Source organism: Protomyctophum bolini (genome assembly GCF_963924005.1).
Source record: "Protomyctophum bolini genome assembly, chromosome: 21".
In the NCBI taxonomy this organism is placed as follows: Eukaryota; Metazoa; Chordata; class Actinopteri; order Myctophiformes; family Myctophidae; genus Protomyctophum; species Protomyctophum bolini.
The window spans coordinates 18,576,785-18,589,688 of NC_137882.1; the positions used below are offsets into that span (position 1 = coordinate 18,576,785).

At 42.9% G+C, this 12,904-nt stretch overlaps 1 protein-coding gene across 3 annotated transcripts; it reads left to right on the forward strand.

Annotated features, from left to right (window-relative positions):
- Positions 1-1,307: 1,307 nt before the first annotated feature.
- Positions 1,308-12,447, forward strand: LOC308336743 (STEAP family member 1B-like). Of its 3 annotated transcripts, none has more exons than XM_080794267.1 (8): positions 1,308-1,495; positions 1,699-1,855; positions 2,516-2,634; positions 5,000-5,242; positions 5,765-5,870; positions 7,924-8,090; positions 9,688-9,852; positions 10,442-12,447. In XM_080794267.1, the coding sequence occupies exons 1-8, from the start codon at positions 1,427-1,429 to the stop codon at positions 10,718-10,720; spliced, it is 1,305 nt and encodes a 434-aa protein (XP_080650393.1). In that variant the 5' UTR covers positions 1,308-1,426; the 3' UTR covers positions 10,721-12,447. The 3 variants fall into 3 exon arrangements, with proteins under 3 accessions (XP_080650393.1, XP_080650395.1, XP_080650394.1); XM_080794269.1 differs by having other exon boundaries at positions 1,365-1,495; positions 1,805-1,855; XM_080794268.1 differs by lacking the exon at positions 1,699-1,855 and having other exon boundaries at positions 1,409-1,495.
- The last annotated feature ends 457 nt before the right edge of the window (positions 12,448-12,904 follow it).

Consider the following 12,904-nt stretch of genomic DNA (forward strand, 5'->3'; position numbering starts at 1 on the left):
ATTTGCCCAGCCCCAGACAATTAAGGCTGATACTTCAACCTCCAAGTTGTACTGCTTGTCAAGGTGTAAATTGCAGACTTGGAAAGAAAATAATCCAAGGCACTCCGTCTTTGGTGAAAAATTAAATAGTTTATTTGATGATGAGCAAGGCAAATAAATAACAGGACCAAGTTCAAGACTCCTGTCAGGCTGTCCAAATAAAGGCAGAAAAGTACAAAACAAAAACATTGATCAGCAATGCGTGTCCCTCCCTATGGCTGTCTGTCTGACAAAGACAGTACAGTACAGTACAGTACAGTACAGTACAGTACAGTACAGTACAGTACAGTACAGTACCACTCAGTTCAGACAGGTCTGATTTTTTTTATTATCATCAAAGCTTTCAAACCAACCAGGCCTATCTGGTGGGTTTTACAATTTGGTAGTCATTTAATTAATAATTTCCTGTTTCCACCACAGGATGGGGCTATAGGTTAGGGTTATAGTCAATGTGTCATAAACAGTCTATGGTCATAATGGTGGAATAGCAGCACACAAAAAGGCAAGTGCACCTCACCGCATACCCTAATATTAGTATTACTGACATTGTTCATTGTAGTTCTATTCAAACTTGATTTAGGCCGCCTATAAAAAGTTACAATACAGAGTCCTATAAAGTACACGGGCTAATAATGAGCATATTTCTTACATGCATGAATGAATGAATGAATGAATGAAAAATAAAGTTACATTTAAGCAGATAGGCCTATACATCGATGCCTGTTCAGCAAACGCCTCATCGGATCTGGGACAATAGCCTGATTGATTGATTGATTGATTGAACACCGAACCGTTTGCATTGACAAGCACACATACAAGGGACTAAATTATTTTCGCTCCTATGCCACCAAAATGTGGAACGCCCTACCAAGTACCAACAGTCATTAATACATGCGAATCCCTTGACTAATCTTTATTGTCTAATAAAAGTATCAATCAATCAATCAAACAAACTCCTTCAAAACCGCTCTCAAAGGTAGGCATGAAAATGGCAACCAGAATAACCCGTTCTGAGTGAAACTCCTCCCTATGAACTGGCCCTATATATACGAACGGCTGGCCCCCGTAAATATGAATCCCCCAATTCCACATGCCTACTGCTGCTGACTAACATTGCCACTGGGGTAGTGGGGTGACGCAAGGGCGGTTGTGGACAGGAGGGGCGGTGCTGTGACTGGCTGGTTCAGTCACTGAAGTCACTGAACCAAAAAACTGTTTCGACTGTCTGCACCAGGCAGGCGGCAACAAGTGCCGTGGGGGGTGGAAATATGTTTTTATTGTATTTTCCAAGAACAGCTCCGACGTCACGACGAGTGACCCCATACCCCCTGTCCGTCCTGACTCCTGTCCTGTAGCGACATTGTCAAATTTGGCATACAAGCTCCGCATGTGTTTCTCAGCGGGTCTCAATGAGTTTGACGGAGAGATGAATGAAGACCTGTTGCGTGGCCGTGACGTGAGTGACATGATCAGCCTCCCTCTGCCACGGTTATTATTATAGCCGTGTAATATAATAATATTATGACTAATAATAACCTATAGCCTACGCGTTTAAAGTAACTGAATAGATGTGTGTCGCGGCGAGCCGGCCGCGGACACTCGCGGGTGTTCCGAGAGAGATGGCGTGATTTTGGCTAAACTTACTTTTTTACGTGGCAGGTTTCACTACTAAAAGAAGAGTCTACTCCGGACAGGACCGGACTTTTGATTGGCATGTTTGGTCAGCCGTTTTCAGATTTAATTTATGTGTTTAATTTATCTTTAGTGAAAGACCCCAAAAGGTTCAATCCAGTACCTAGGCCTACTGCAGTACCAGGTAAAATCAGCATTTACAAAAATATATGGTTACTGTTGTTTTTATCGTCATCATCGTTTTATAAGTTTGTCGTTTGTTTGTTGAAAAAGTAGTACAATTGTATATGCAGCTAAAGGTAAATAAAGGCTAGTAGCCAAGCTCTTTGCTTACAAGTAATGTAATATTAATATCATGGAATGTGTTTGACAGTCATCTTTTCCCAGTGACACTTTCCCAGTCTACAAAATGTAAACATGAATAGTTTTATACAAACAATATATTTTCCCAGTAGCCTTCATAAAATCTCACAGTCGTGTTACCATTGGCAATGGCAGAGTTAATCCTATGTGGATGGTGTAATGGGTGGGAATTAAACCCCAAGTTATGTGAAGTCTCTCCTCCACTCTGCATTCCTGAACGTCAAATTGGCTCCTAGACTAGTAGTAGACTACAAGCCAACTGCATGTGACCATGTATGCTCAAACCCAAAGCATATTAGTCTCAGCCCTTAATTAAAGGCTTTCATCATTGTTGTGTATGTGGCTTCAGTTCAGTCATAGCATAGTCAGGCCTTCCTTTATGTTCTGTTTTAATTTCCTCCTTCTTTGACATTATACTGATGCGTATATGTGTCTGTTGCGACAGTGTGAACATGATGCCTGGTCTTTTCTTGCTGTGTAGTGATGAAGAACCAAGAGACCGATTCTGAGAAAGGACAACACAGTTCAATATGCACACAACAAGAGTGGCAGGAAATGGATGACATGGACTTGGGGGCTATACCTCAACTTGACCCAAAGGTTCTAGAACACACACACACACACACACACACACACACACACACACACACACACACACACACACACACACACACACACACACACACACACGGAGTCAGTCAGTTCTCTGGGTCAGATGGGGATCTGTCTAAATTGGGAGCCTGCTTTTCATTTGGCTGGAGCTGTAGTGTGCTACTGAAATAATGATCACAGGACTTGATTTTCAAGACAGGGAGGGAGACTCAAGCCAAATTTATACTGTAGAAGACAACCTTTTGACTTTATTTCTCACAGGCTGTGAGCTAATTGGCTCATACCTCCTGAAATTTTTAGTGGGTCACGCCATTGCTATAATGGTCACAAGACACTTGTCAGTGTGCCGATGTATTGAGTATAAATGTCCACAGTTATGAGCTTTGAGACATTTAGCTTGTCTTTCACAGTATAAACTTGGCTTCATTGTCCTCGCTGGCATGAATACCAATGCATGTATAGAATCCTTTTGCGTTGCCTCCCACTTGAACATAATCCAGTGAACATCATTTGCTGTGTTGACGGTGGTGTTCAGCAGGGAGTGGAAATGGGAGGGATAGCGTTTCCTTTGCTACTACTTGGCCTCACTCCCTGAACCCACCTCACCCCTGCCCACTTTGACAGGCTGGAATGGCTTAGGGTTGACGACAGAGTACAGCATCTTACAAAGGGTCTGGTCCACAAGATTCGATACACCACCAAGCTACCCATGTACCTGTCTAAATACTTCCTTACGGTCAACGAAGTCCACACCCACAGCACCAGAGGGAGTTCAACAAACCATGTGCAACCCAGATTCGGCACAAACAAGGGACTAAATTAATTTCGCTCCCAAAATGTGGAACGCCCTCCGGTCATTAAGACATGCGAATCCCTTGACTCCTTCAAAACCTCTCTTAAAGGGCACCTACGGATGGCTGCAATTCGAAACTGGCCCGCATAAAATCTGAAACCCCCACCCACCCATTTTTGTCTCCACCAGGCCTAAGGCATGGGGAGAGAGTATGTTTTGCACTCAGTCAGTCCGTCTGTCCGTGTGTGTCTGTCCGTCCCTCTGTGGACAGCTAATCTACGGCACCGTTGGCTTGATCGCAACCATTATCTGCACACACACTCCCTGAATGCCACAGCTGAACCTCTGCCCCAAGGTTTTCACATTGGCCTCTTATAGCGCCACCAGGAGGCCGCTTTGTCCAAAACAAGATTTTGTCCAAACATCACGCAAATTGGTACACAGACTCTCTAGAGCTATTCAACAAAACACATATTTCAGATTTTTCAGACTCCATCCTGATTGGCTAAGATTGGCTACCAAAGTTCGCAGGAGTGCATGGTTTCAAACAAAATGCCGCAAAACATGAACACATCGTGTGATTTCATTAGGCATTTCTATTTTAAATATATTAACATATGCTAATATATGGCAAGTAATGCAGAATCTAGCCTATGCTGCATATATTATGCCATATTCAGGTATGTGCATATAAAGGAAATATATGTCTCTATAATAAGTAAGTAGCCTTGCCGAGACATGGGGCCCATTCCAATCCAACCCTTGATGCTGAGTGCCAAGCAGGGAGGCACTGGGTCCCATTTTTATAGTCTTTGGTATGACCCGGCCGGGGATTGAACCCCGACCTCCCAGTCTCAGGGCGGACACTCTAACCACAAGGCCACTGAGCTGGTATGTCTCTATATAGCTTATGCAATTTATATTTCCATGTGGGGGGGTGCATCTGCTAGGTCAGGAGGTAACGGGGGGTGCATGGTTAAAAAGGTTTGGGAACCGCTGAACTAAACAGTTGTTCCAAAGACCTATACACTTTTATTTGATTTAGTTTGGACTTACAAAAAGATTTAACTCATGGCAGGAAATTACCAGGAAATGTAAAGGTCATTTAAGAGAGGAAAATCACACCCGTGTGAAGTGAGTGGTGCAACTCCGTGTGGGGGTCCCCGGGATGTCCTCGGAAGTTCCAGACCCACAGGAACGCGGCCAGGGTGCCGGCTTGGTTTCTGGCGACTGTGTGTGTGTGTTAGGCTGCGCAACAGTGACACTTGGTTGTGAAAACCAACCAAACGCTATTTTGTGCTTGGACAGACCCAGGGACACACATAGCTGTCTATAGGAGTGGTTGCACCATTACAAAAAAGCCAATAATATTGCCTTTGAGCCGAGGTTGAGATTCTTTGCTATATTGTAGCAAACAATCTCTGCCAGAGGTTTACACAATTTTCAATCCACTTATTCAGTAATTTCAGTTTTGCAGGAGTAAAGAACAATCAACTCCACTCCACTCTACTGTGTACATGGGAAAACTAACGCTTCCTGTATTGTCCCGTTCTCGACCAGGACCACGAGGACAAAGAATGTGCATTGCTGACCCAGACCAAGCCTGGACCCCTGCTGACCTCTCTGTATATGGAGAGCTTTGAGTTCCCTGCCAGCGTGGCTCTGGAGGAGATGCCCCTCTTCCCACAGTGGGCGCTGCCACTGAGGCTGACAGCCATTCTCATGGCAGGGACCTTCCTCTACACATTCCTTAGGGATGTGCTGCAGCCCTACGTCTCCCTGAACAAGAATTACTTCTATAAGGCAAGTGTTTATTTTTTTAAATGAATAAAAGATTTCCATCATGACATGTACAAATTATTTGAAAAAGAATCAGGGCAGTTGGACACTCAAAAATGTAAAAGACGAGAACAGGCTTTATTAGTTAAACCTACACAGGTCATCAGAGCAGGAATGAATACAGGACAAAAACACTCTCATTAAGTAGTGTTGAAAGCACGCCTAGTAATTAAACACTTAACAAACTGCTATAGCAATTTATAGAGCGTGATTACACAACAATAACACAATCAGAAACTAGAAGGCTGCACGTGAGATTATTTGAGGGCCCTATTTTCGTCAGTGCTAAACCCCTTAACCTGAAACTTCTTTGCCATTTTTACTATTTTGAAAAACATATTAAAATTGTGCTTGTAGATTGGCTATTTGAACTATTCAAAATGTTTTTGAAAGTAATAAAAAAGGCAAAGAAGTTTAGGGGTTTAGCACTGACAAAAATAGGGTCCTTAGAGTAATTCTTGTATGCTGCTTTTTGATTTTCCTAAGATGCCAGTGTTGGTGATGAACAAGACTCTACCGTGGACCTCGATCACCTTGCTGGGCCTGGTCTATCTGCCTGGCCTGCTGGCTGCCCTGCTGCAGCTACGCAGAGGTACAGAAGAGGACCACTAACAATGTCATATTTAGCAATGTCAGAGAGCCACGATCATTTTCTTAATCGCTTTCAAACCTGCCCTATTTTTGGGATTGTCATTATAGGTGTACATTTTTCAAAGATTTTCAAAAACAGCACACAGATCCACAAGCTGACAACGCATCACGTCGGCTATCATCACTATTCGTCGTACAATGACGAGCATAATAGGTCTTAAGCTCCTGCCCAACACTGAGTCGAGTCAGATCCCTCAGACGGCAATAAAGCCGCCGCAGACACACAGCCATAAATCCCCTAACAGGCCCTATCTAAACTAAACTTAGCACACTAATAGACAACGATGTTGTAATTCCTGTGAGCTGAAATTGTTTACAGAGGGGTCTGTAGAATATAAGACTTTGAACTCAAAACAGTGAACTCTATAGACTGTGACATACAATATATATTATATGTTACCTATTCTGACAACTTTTAGGACTATTTTCTATCTTTTTGTCCGGTGAAACCTGACTAGTGTTTACTCATGAAATGTAGACGCCAAGATCGCCACCTAGTCGTGATTGGCTGCTTCTAGCCAATGGGACGACAAGCAACAGCAATGCTGCTTCTAGCCAATGGGAAGGGGAGGGGCAAATATCCCTGCAGACAGACAGTGCAAAGCATACTACAGTTATTTGACACGTTTGCAATGTTCGCACGTCACTCGGTATAAATTCAAACCAAACGCGGCTGAAACAGCGCAGCGCAGCCAATGCAAAGCCACAACAAAACACAGTCATTGAACCACGCACAGAACGTCGGAAAAGAACGCAAGCAACAGCCGCGATGCGCGAGGTTGTGACACTGACACACAAACATACACGTTAGTAATTATCAGACTAATATGGGGGGGGGGGGACACAACGGAGACAGTGCATGCAAACAACGGCTGCAAGGCACAAGGTTGTGACACAAACATACACGTTACTAAAATAATAATCATACTAATATGGGGGCGGACATGACGGAGACAGAGCTTCTTTCACCTGACAAATATCAATCATTTCATGTTTATCTTCTTTTATCTTCCTAAATTTATATTTATTCAATGCCTGTTCCTATACAGCAGTTTTGTACATGCATACATAACACTGATGAAGCTAGTGCTAAAATTCTATGTTTTTCTAGAAATAGAATCAGCAGTGGAACTAATGGTGTTAGATAATTTGCAGTCAGTTAATCAAATTCCCTTGAAAACAAGGTTGCACAACACGTTGATTGTCGGGAAACAACATGGCTCAGAAGAACCAACCCCATCTCACAGAAATACGGCGAAATAGCACGGAATTGCAATTCCGCGTACATACACACCGTCGCCTAGAAAACCCCAAAATCCGTACATACCAATATTACATGATTTTTTGACCATGACGGAGTTGTGTCTTTCACTAGTACGGAAGTGCTATTTCACTGTGGCTGGGTCTGGCTGGGTGAGTTCGGGTTTGATACAAGGGGCCAGCTAAGCACTCCAATGTTGAAGCGCTGGGCCCTAGTGGTAAGAGGAAGGACTGCAGGCGGACCCGTGGATTCTTGACGAGGAAACCCCGTGCAACCGAGCGCTCAATGTTAAAGCCTTTTCACTTCCGCATTCACTTCCTGAAATGCTGAATCAGCGAAATAGACTGTACTTCCGGCAGCCTTCCGGGTGCTTCAAAACGCCACTGAGCAACTTCCACTGACATGAATAGCGGAGGGGGCGGAGCTTCGCGCCAGTTCAGTCTCCATCCTTTTAATACTCTATGGTTTGATATGATATTATTCTGTCCATATCGGGTTACAACTCGAAAGGGCTTGAGTCGGCTCTACCCCAACGCTCGACACAGCAAGACGGCACCCCTCCGTCATGGGGAGGATTTCAGTGTCATATATACGGATTTTCGTTTAGGTTTTCTAGGCGTGTGTGTACGGAATTGCAATTCCGTGCTATTTCACCATGAGACTGGTTAGTTAATATTGGTTATTCAAAACAATGATCAGTCGGGACTAATCTTACTCAATCTCATCTTTCCAGGTACAAAGTATAGCCTCTTCCCAGCGTGGCTGGACAGGTGGCTGTGCATGAGGAAGCAGCTGGGACTAATGTCATTTTATCTGGCCTGTCTCCATGCTATCTACAGCCTCTCCTATCCTATGAGGAGATCCTACCGGTACAAATTGCTCAACTGGGCATATCAACAGGTAGGACATTAGCATCTGACACATCATTTGATTGATTGATTGATTGATTGATTACTTTATTAGTCAGACATGTAAACAGCATGTGGTACAGAAAGACATTAAGGCTAAATAAAAAGGATAACACAAAAAGGTCCTGGGGACTTGTTTCCATTGTGGCCCTATGTATTCAATTCATCAACATAGCATAGATAATTGATATGTCATGACAATACATATAATTATTTATATATATATATATATATATATATATATATATATATATATATATATATATATATATATATATATATATAATATGCCTACAGTAGAGTACAGTAAATAAATTCTTGGCCAAATGACTTAATCTTTTTCACAATGTCTGTGTTGTACTGCAGTTTGTGTTGGCTAAAGGAGGCATTCTGCAGCATATTTTAAGTGTGATTATTGACTTTGGCAAAATTCTTAGTCACAGTGTGTCACAATCACCCATTCATTCACCAGTATAGTCCCCTCTCTTTTTTATTAACCAGAAATATTTATGTATTCTTAACAGCTTTTCTTGACACCAAAAATAAAACATGCACTAAAAACCTCCTTGTGTTGTCAGGATTACTTAATAATTTCACCAAAAACGTTTATAACAATATGACTATTGACACACAAATAACACTGTCTGTCAGTTATTTAAAATAAGACGATGAAATTACTTACGATAGGCCAATGTGTTGTGTTTTAACTTAAAAATTGTAAACCTGAAGTCTTTCTGGAGTAAGTGACGTGACTTACTCCAGACTTAGGCAATTTATTTTGTCACATTGTCTTTGACTTTTACCAGAGGTGGCCAGTGTCATGAAGAGCTGATTTAGGAAAAAATATAATTTTCCTCAAAATAATTACGCAGCTCATTATTTTAGAGTAGACGATCATACAATCCAATACAACATAAAACATGAAAATAAAGAAGAGGATCCAAGGCACTCTGTTCCCGTGAGGTGAAAAAAGCCTTTATTGTAAGTTAAGGCATGGCAAAGATCATTACACAAAAAGGGAGGACCTCATTATATAGCGACCATCATGATTGAAAACACTTGACAGCAATCAGTGTCACTGTCAGTCTAATACATGTCAGCACAATAAATGTCAGAACATCCGCACGTTCTACATCATAACAGTTAAGTCCATACAGTTTCAAATACAAGGGTATAAAAACGACTGGGAGTTTTGTAAGAAAATAAATACAAAATAAAAAGACAGAATCCCCCCCCCCCCCCCCCCTGTGAAAAAAAAAACTGTGAACAGTGTGTGAGGAGGAGGAAACCTCTTTAGCGAAATGGGGAAAAAATCTATTTTGTCATTGAGACCTGGGAAGTTTGTGGCTTTCAGGGTGACGATCCAGATCTGGATCCTCTTCTTTATTTTCATGGTTTAACCTCACTTGTATTCAGTTCAACAAACAAAGGACCACGGCAGCGCTCCCTTCCTCTATTCAACAACATAAAACATTTTGATATTAACACACACACACACACACACACACACACACCTTTCTTTTTTACAGCATTGTAGCATTACAACAATTTTAACATAACAGTTTAATAATAATTATGGTACCCTTCAGGTCCAGCAGAACAGGGAGGACGCTTGGGTGTCTGACGACGTCTGGCGTATGGAAATCTACATTTCTCTTGGCATCATGGCTCTGGGCTTGTTGGCCCTGCTAGCCATCTCCTCCCTGCCGTCTGTCTCCAACACACTCAACTGGAGAGAGTTCACCTATGTCCAGGTATTGTCAGTGACACAACGGGTCTGCAACGCATTGTGAGCTTGTCGATCGGCTATTTCGGGTCAGCATTATTATTCCGACGGCACGTTGGTCATGAGTGGCAGTGAGTGGTTCTCAACTTGTTTAGGCATGCAGCGACCCCCCCAAAATAATCATTTTTGAACGGGGGACCTCCCATCCTGACAAGCACTTGGAATTGTAGGAGTTGAGACCTTGAATGTTGACTCGGTGCCACAGATAAATATTGTGAAAATATCAGATCTTACATGCCCACAACGCCTCACAAATGCTGTGAGCTTGTAGATCTGCTATCTGCACAAATATTTGTCTCTTTCTTATATTACTTGACAATTTGGCCAATGTTTCACCCGTTTTTACATTTGTCTTTCTTTTCTTTTTTAAGCATTAAAAGGGTATTACAAGGTTAAATGAAATGGACCCACAGGTTGGGAACCGCTGTTCTACAGCATGTGTCCTGGGCCTTTCTACTGTCTTGCTGTTTTTCTGCACATGTCCATGTCCGTTTTTGCCTCTTAAGACGCTCGGATGCTGTGTGTCATCTCTCTCTCTGTTCCTGTCCATCTCTCAGCGGTCTCTGGGCTACGCTGCGTTGCTGCTGTGCGCGGCCCACGCTCTGGTCTTCGGCTGGAGGAAATGGGTGGACGTGAAGCAGTACGTGTGGTACACACCCCCGTCGTTCATCCTGGCCTCTCTCCTCCCACTGAGCGTTCTGTCCGTCAAAGCTGTGCTGCTGCTGCCCTGCTGGAGCAGGAGGTTGGAGCTGATTCGCCGCGGCTGGGAGGCCCCTACTCCTCCTGTCGCGGTGCGCCCACCACCTGCAAGACCCGAGACAGTCCGACTGAGATGACAGCAGAGTGCAAATACAGAGCAGCTGTAACAGTTTAGGTTATTCATTTTCTTTTTTTCTTATTCTAGTGGATTTATTCTTCTTGCAGAAATGTTTTTTTTCTTCTTCTTTTTTTGTGAAAGACATGATGCCTATCCTACAAAGTAGATGTTCTCATCAGCTTGGAAAGGAAGACAAGCAATCAATGTTAACATGTCTGTTTTGTTACAAGTTACTCTACTATATTTTTCTTTTCTTCCTTTTCCAACAGATGCTGTTGAGCAACATTTTACAAATTAGGTATTTTCACTCTTATCTAGAGCAACTTACAAAGTGCTTACAAAGTGCAAGATCAGAGTTGCATTAACCAGTCAACAAAGGACAGGGTAAACTAAATGGTATATGCATTCTAAATAAAACTCTTAGCATTTGCGGTCAGGTCAAGCAAACAGTATATGTCTATGTAAATAACATATTATGTAAACACTGAACCAACATACATCTGCACAGTATAACTAGCATTGTGGATATCACAAAATAGGCAACAACGGTTGAATACATTTTATTGCAGTCCTCATCTAATCCAGTCTATAGCTAAAGATTTATTTTTCTTCATCATACTGTAGTCCAAAATCTTTGCTGGACCTCTATAGAAACAGAAAGACAAAAACAATGCTTGACAGGATTTTCTTTTTTAACATTTTCTTTACCCCTTTTCTCCCCAATTTAGTTATGCCAATTCATTCCTTCCCACACATTTCTATGTTGTCACTGCTTTTGTATCCTACTGACTGACTGACCTGCCAGTGAGGAGCCCCCACCGGGAGAAAGTAGTGCCTTCGTCCTACTCCTCCCGCCCAACACTCACAGGCGACCGGCGGTAGTAACTCGAGTGACCGGTGGTCCTACTCCGACCGGCGTTCCGAATCCAGCGACGGGCGGTCGGACTTAGCGACCAGCGGAAGTAACTCGAGTGAACGGTGGTCCTACTCCGACCGGCGTTCCGAATCCAGCGACGGGCGGTCGGACTTAGCGACCAGCGGAAGTAACTCGAGTGAACGGTGGTCCTACTCCGACCGGCGTTCCGAATCCAGCGACGGGCGGTCGGACTTAGCGACCAGCGGACCGGAGCAACGGACGGGACCTAGCGACGGACATAGTCGGCCGCTATTTCCATTTCGCTCTTGCTGGACCATTGACGGGTGCCACCCCCGCCCGTAGGAGTACGTGCTGTGACCAATATCACCCTCTCTGCCCGGCTTCCGTCCCCCAAACCCGGGGCCAATTGTGTTCACGCAGACGCATGACAAAGCCGGTTGCAACACGGTGGATTCGAACCAACAACCTCCATGGTGCTAGGCAGGAACCACTGCGCCACCATTTAACATTATTCAAAGTAGACTCTGATCTCATTTGTCTCATTTGAAAGCTTGTCCACTTTGCAATATCCCAGCTTGAATCTTGGGGAGTCATGAGGGGATCTTATACCGAACCTATGTCTGTTACCTGTAAGGAGAGATGCTTTTAAAAAGCTCAAGGTGATGAGTGTCTATGAGATACTTGATTTGCTGCTAGAACTTTTTGTAGATCTTCATCAGGAATAGCTGATTATACATGGATGGAGTAGCAATAAAAAAAGACTTGGTAACCAGTGTGCAGACTTAATTGTGCTTCCACATGTGTTCAGTCTTCAGATTCATGACACTAACAAACCTTTGATTCACACTGTGTATATATAACGATTTTTTATATTGTGTCCAAAACCTTTCCTTTTTTATTGTTATTTTAAAACCCAAAGTAGCACAAAAGTGGTGAAAATAGCAGATCTACAAGCTCAAAATGGGCGTTGTGAGCAATTTCACTACTTTTGCGCGACACTCTTGTATGATGAAGCAGGGCATTCAGAGAAATACAAGGTTTCTGCCTGACAGCAGATACTGTATTTTATTCACTGTTACATTACAATCATAGGCTGTAGATTACAATGTTGCTCTCGTAATATTCTTATTGTGACAGTGTGTTTTAGGGAGAGAAAAGAATGACTGTACTGCTGCCAACTACTGATTGAACAAACAATCTGATTATTTGTGCTTGTACAATCACATAGTTTAAATGTGACCATTTTCCCATGTGGCTGTTGAATACAAAACAACCTTTTGTCTGAGGGAGAAATGCATGTGTCAAATTATTTCATTTGCTTGTCTC

Bases quoted from the DNA above. Each gene is read 5' to 3' on its own strand.
- LOC308336743 (XM_080794267.1), top strand. From the start codon at position 1,427: ATGTGTTTCTCAGCGGGTCTCAATGAGTTTGACGGAGAGATGAATGAA. The intron at 5,243-5,764 runs GCAAGTGTTTAT...GATTTTCCTAAG, and splicing joins ACAAGAATTACTTCTATAAG to ATGCCAGTGTTGGTGATGAA. The intron at 8,091-9,687 runs GTAGGACATTAG...GGTACCCTTCAG, and splicing joins TCAACTGGGCATATCAACAG to GTCCAGCAGAACAGGGAGGA.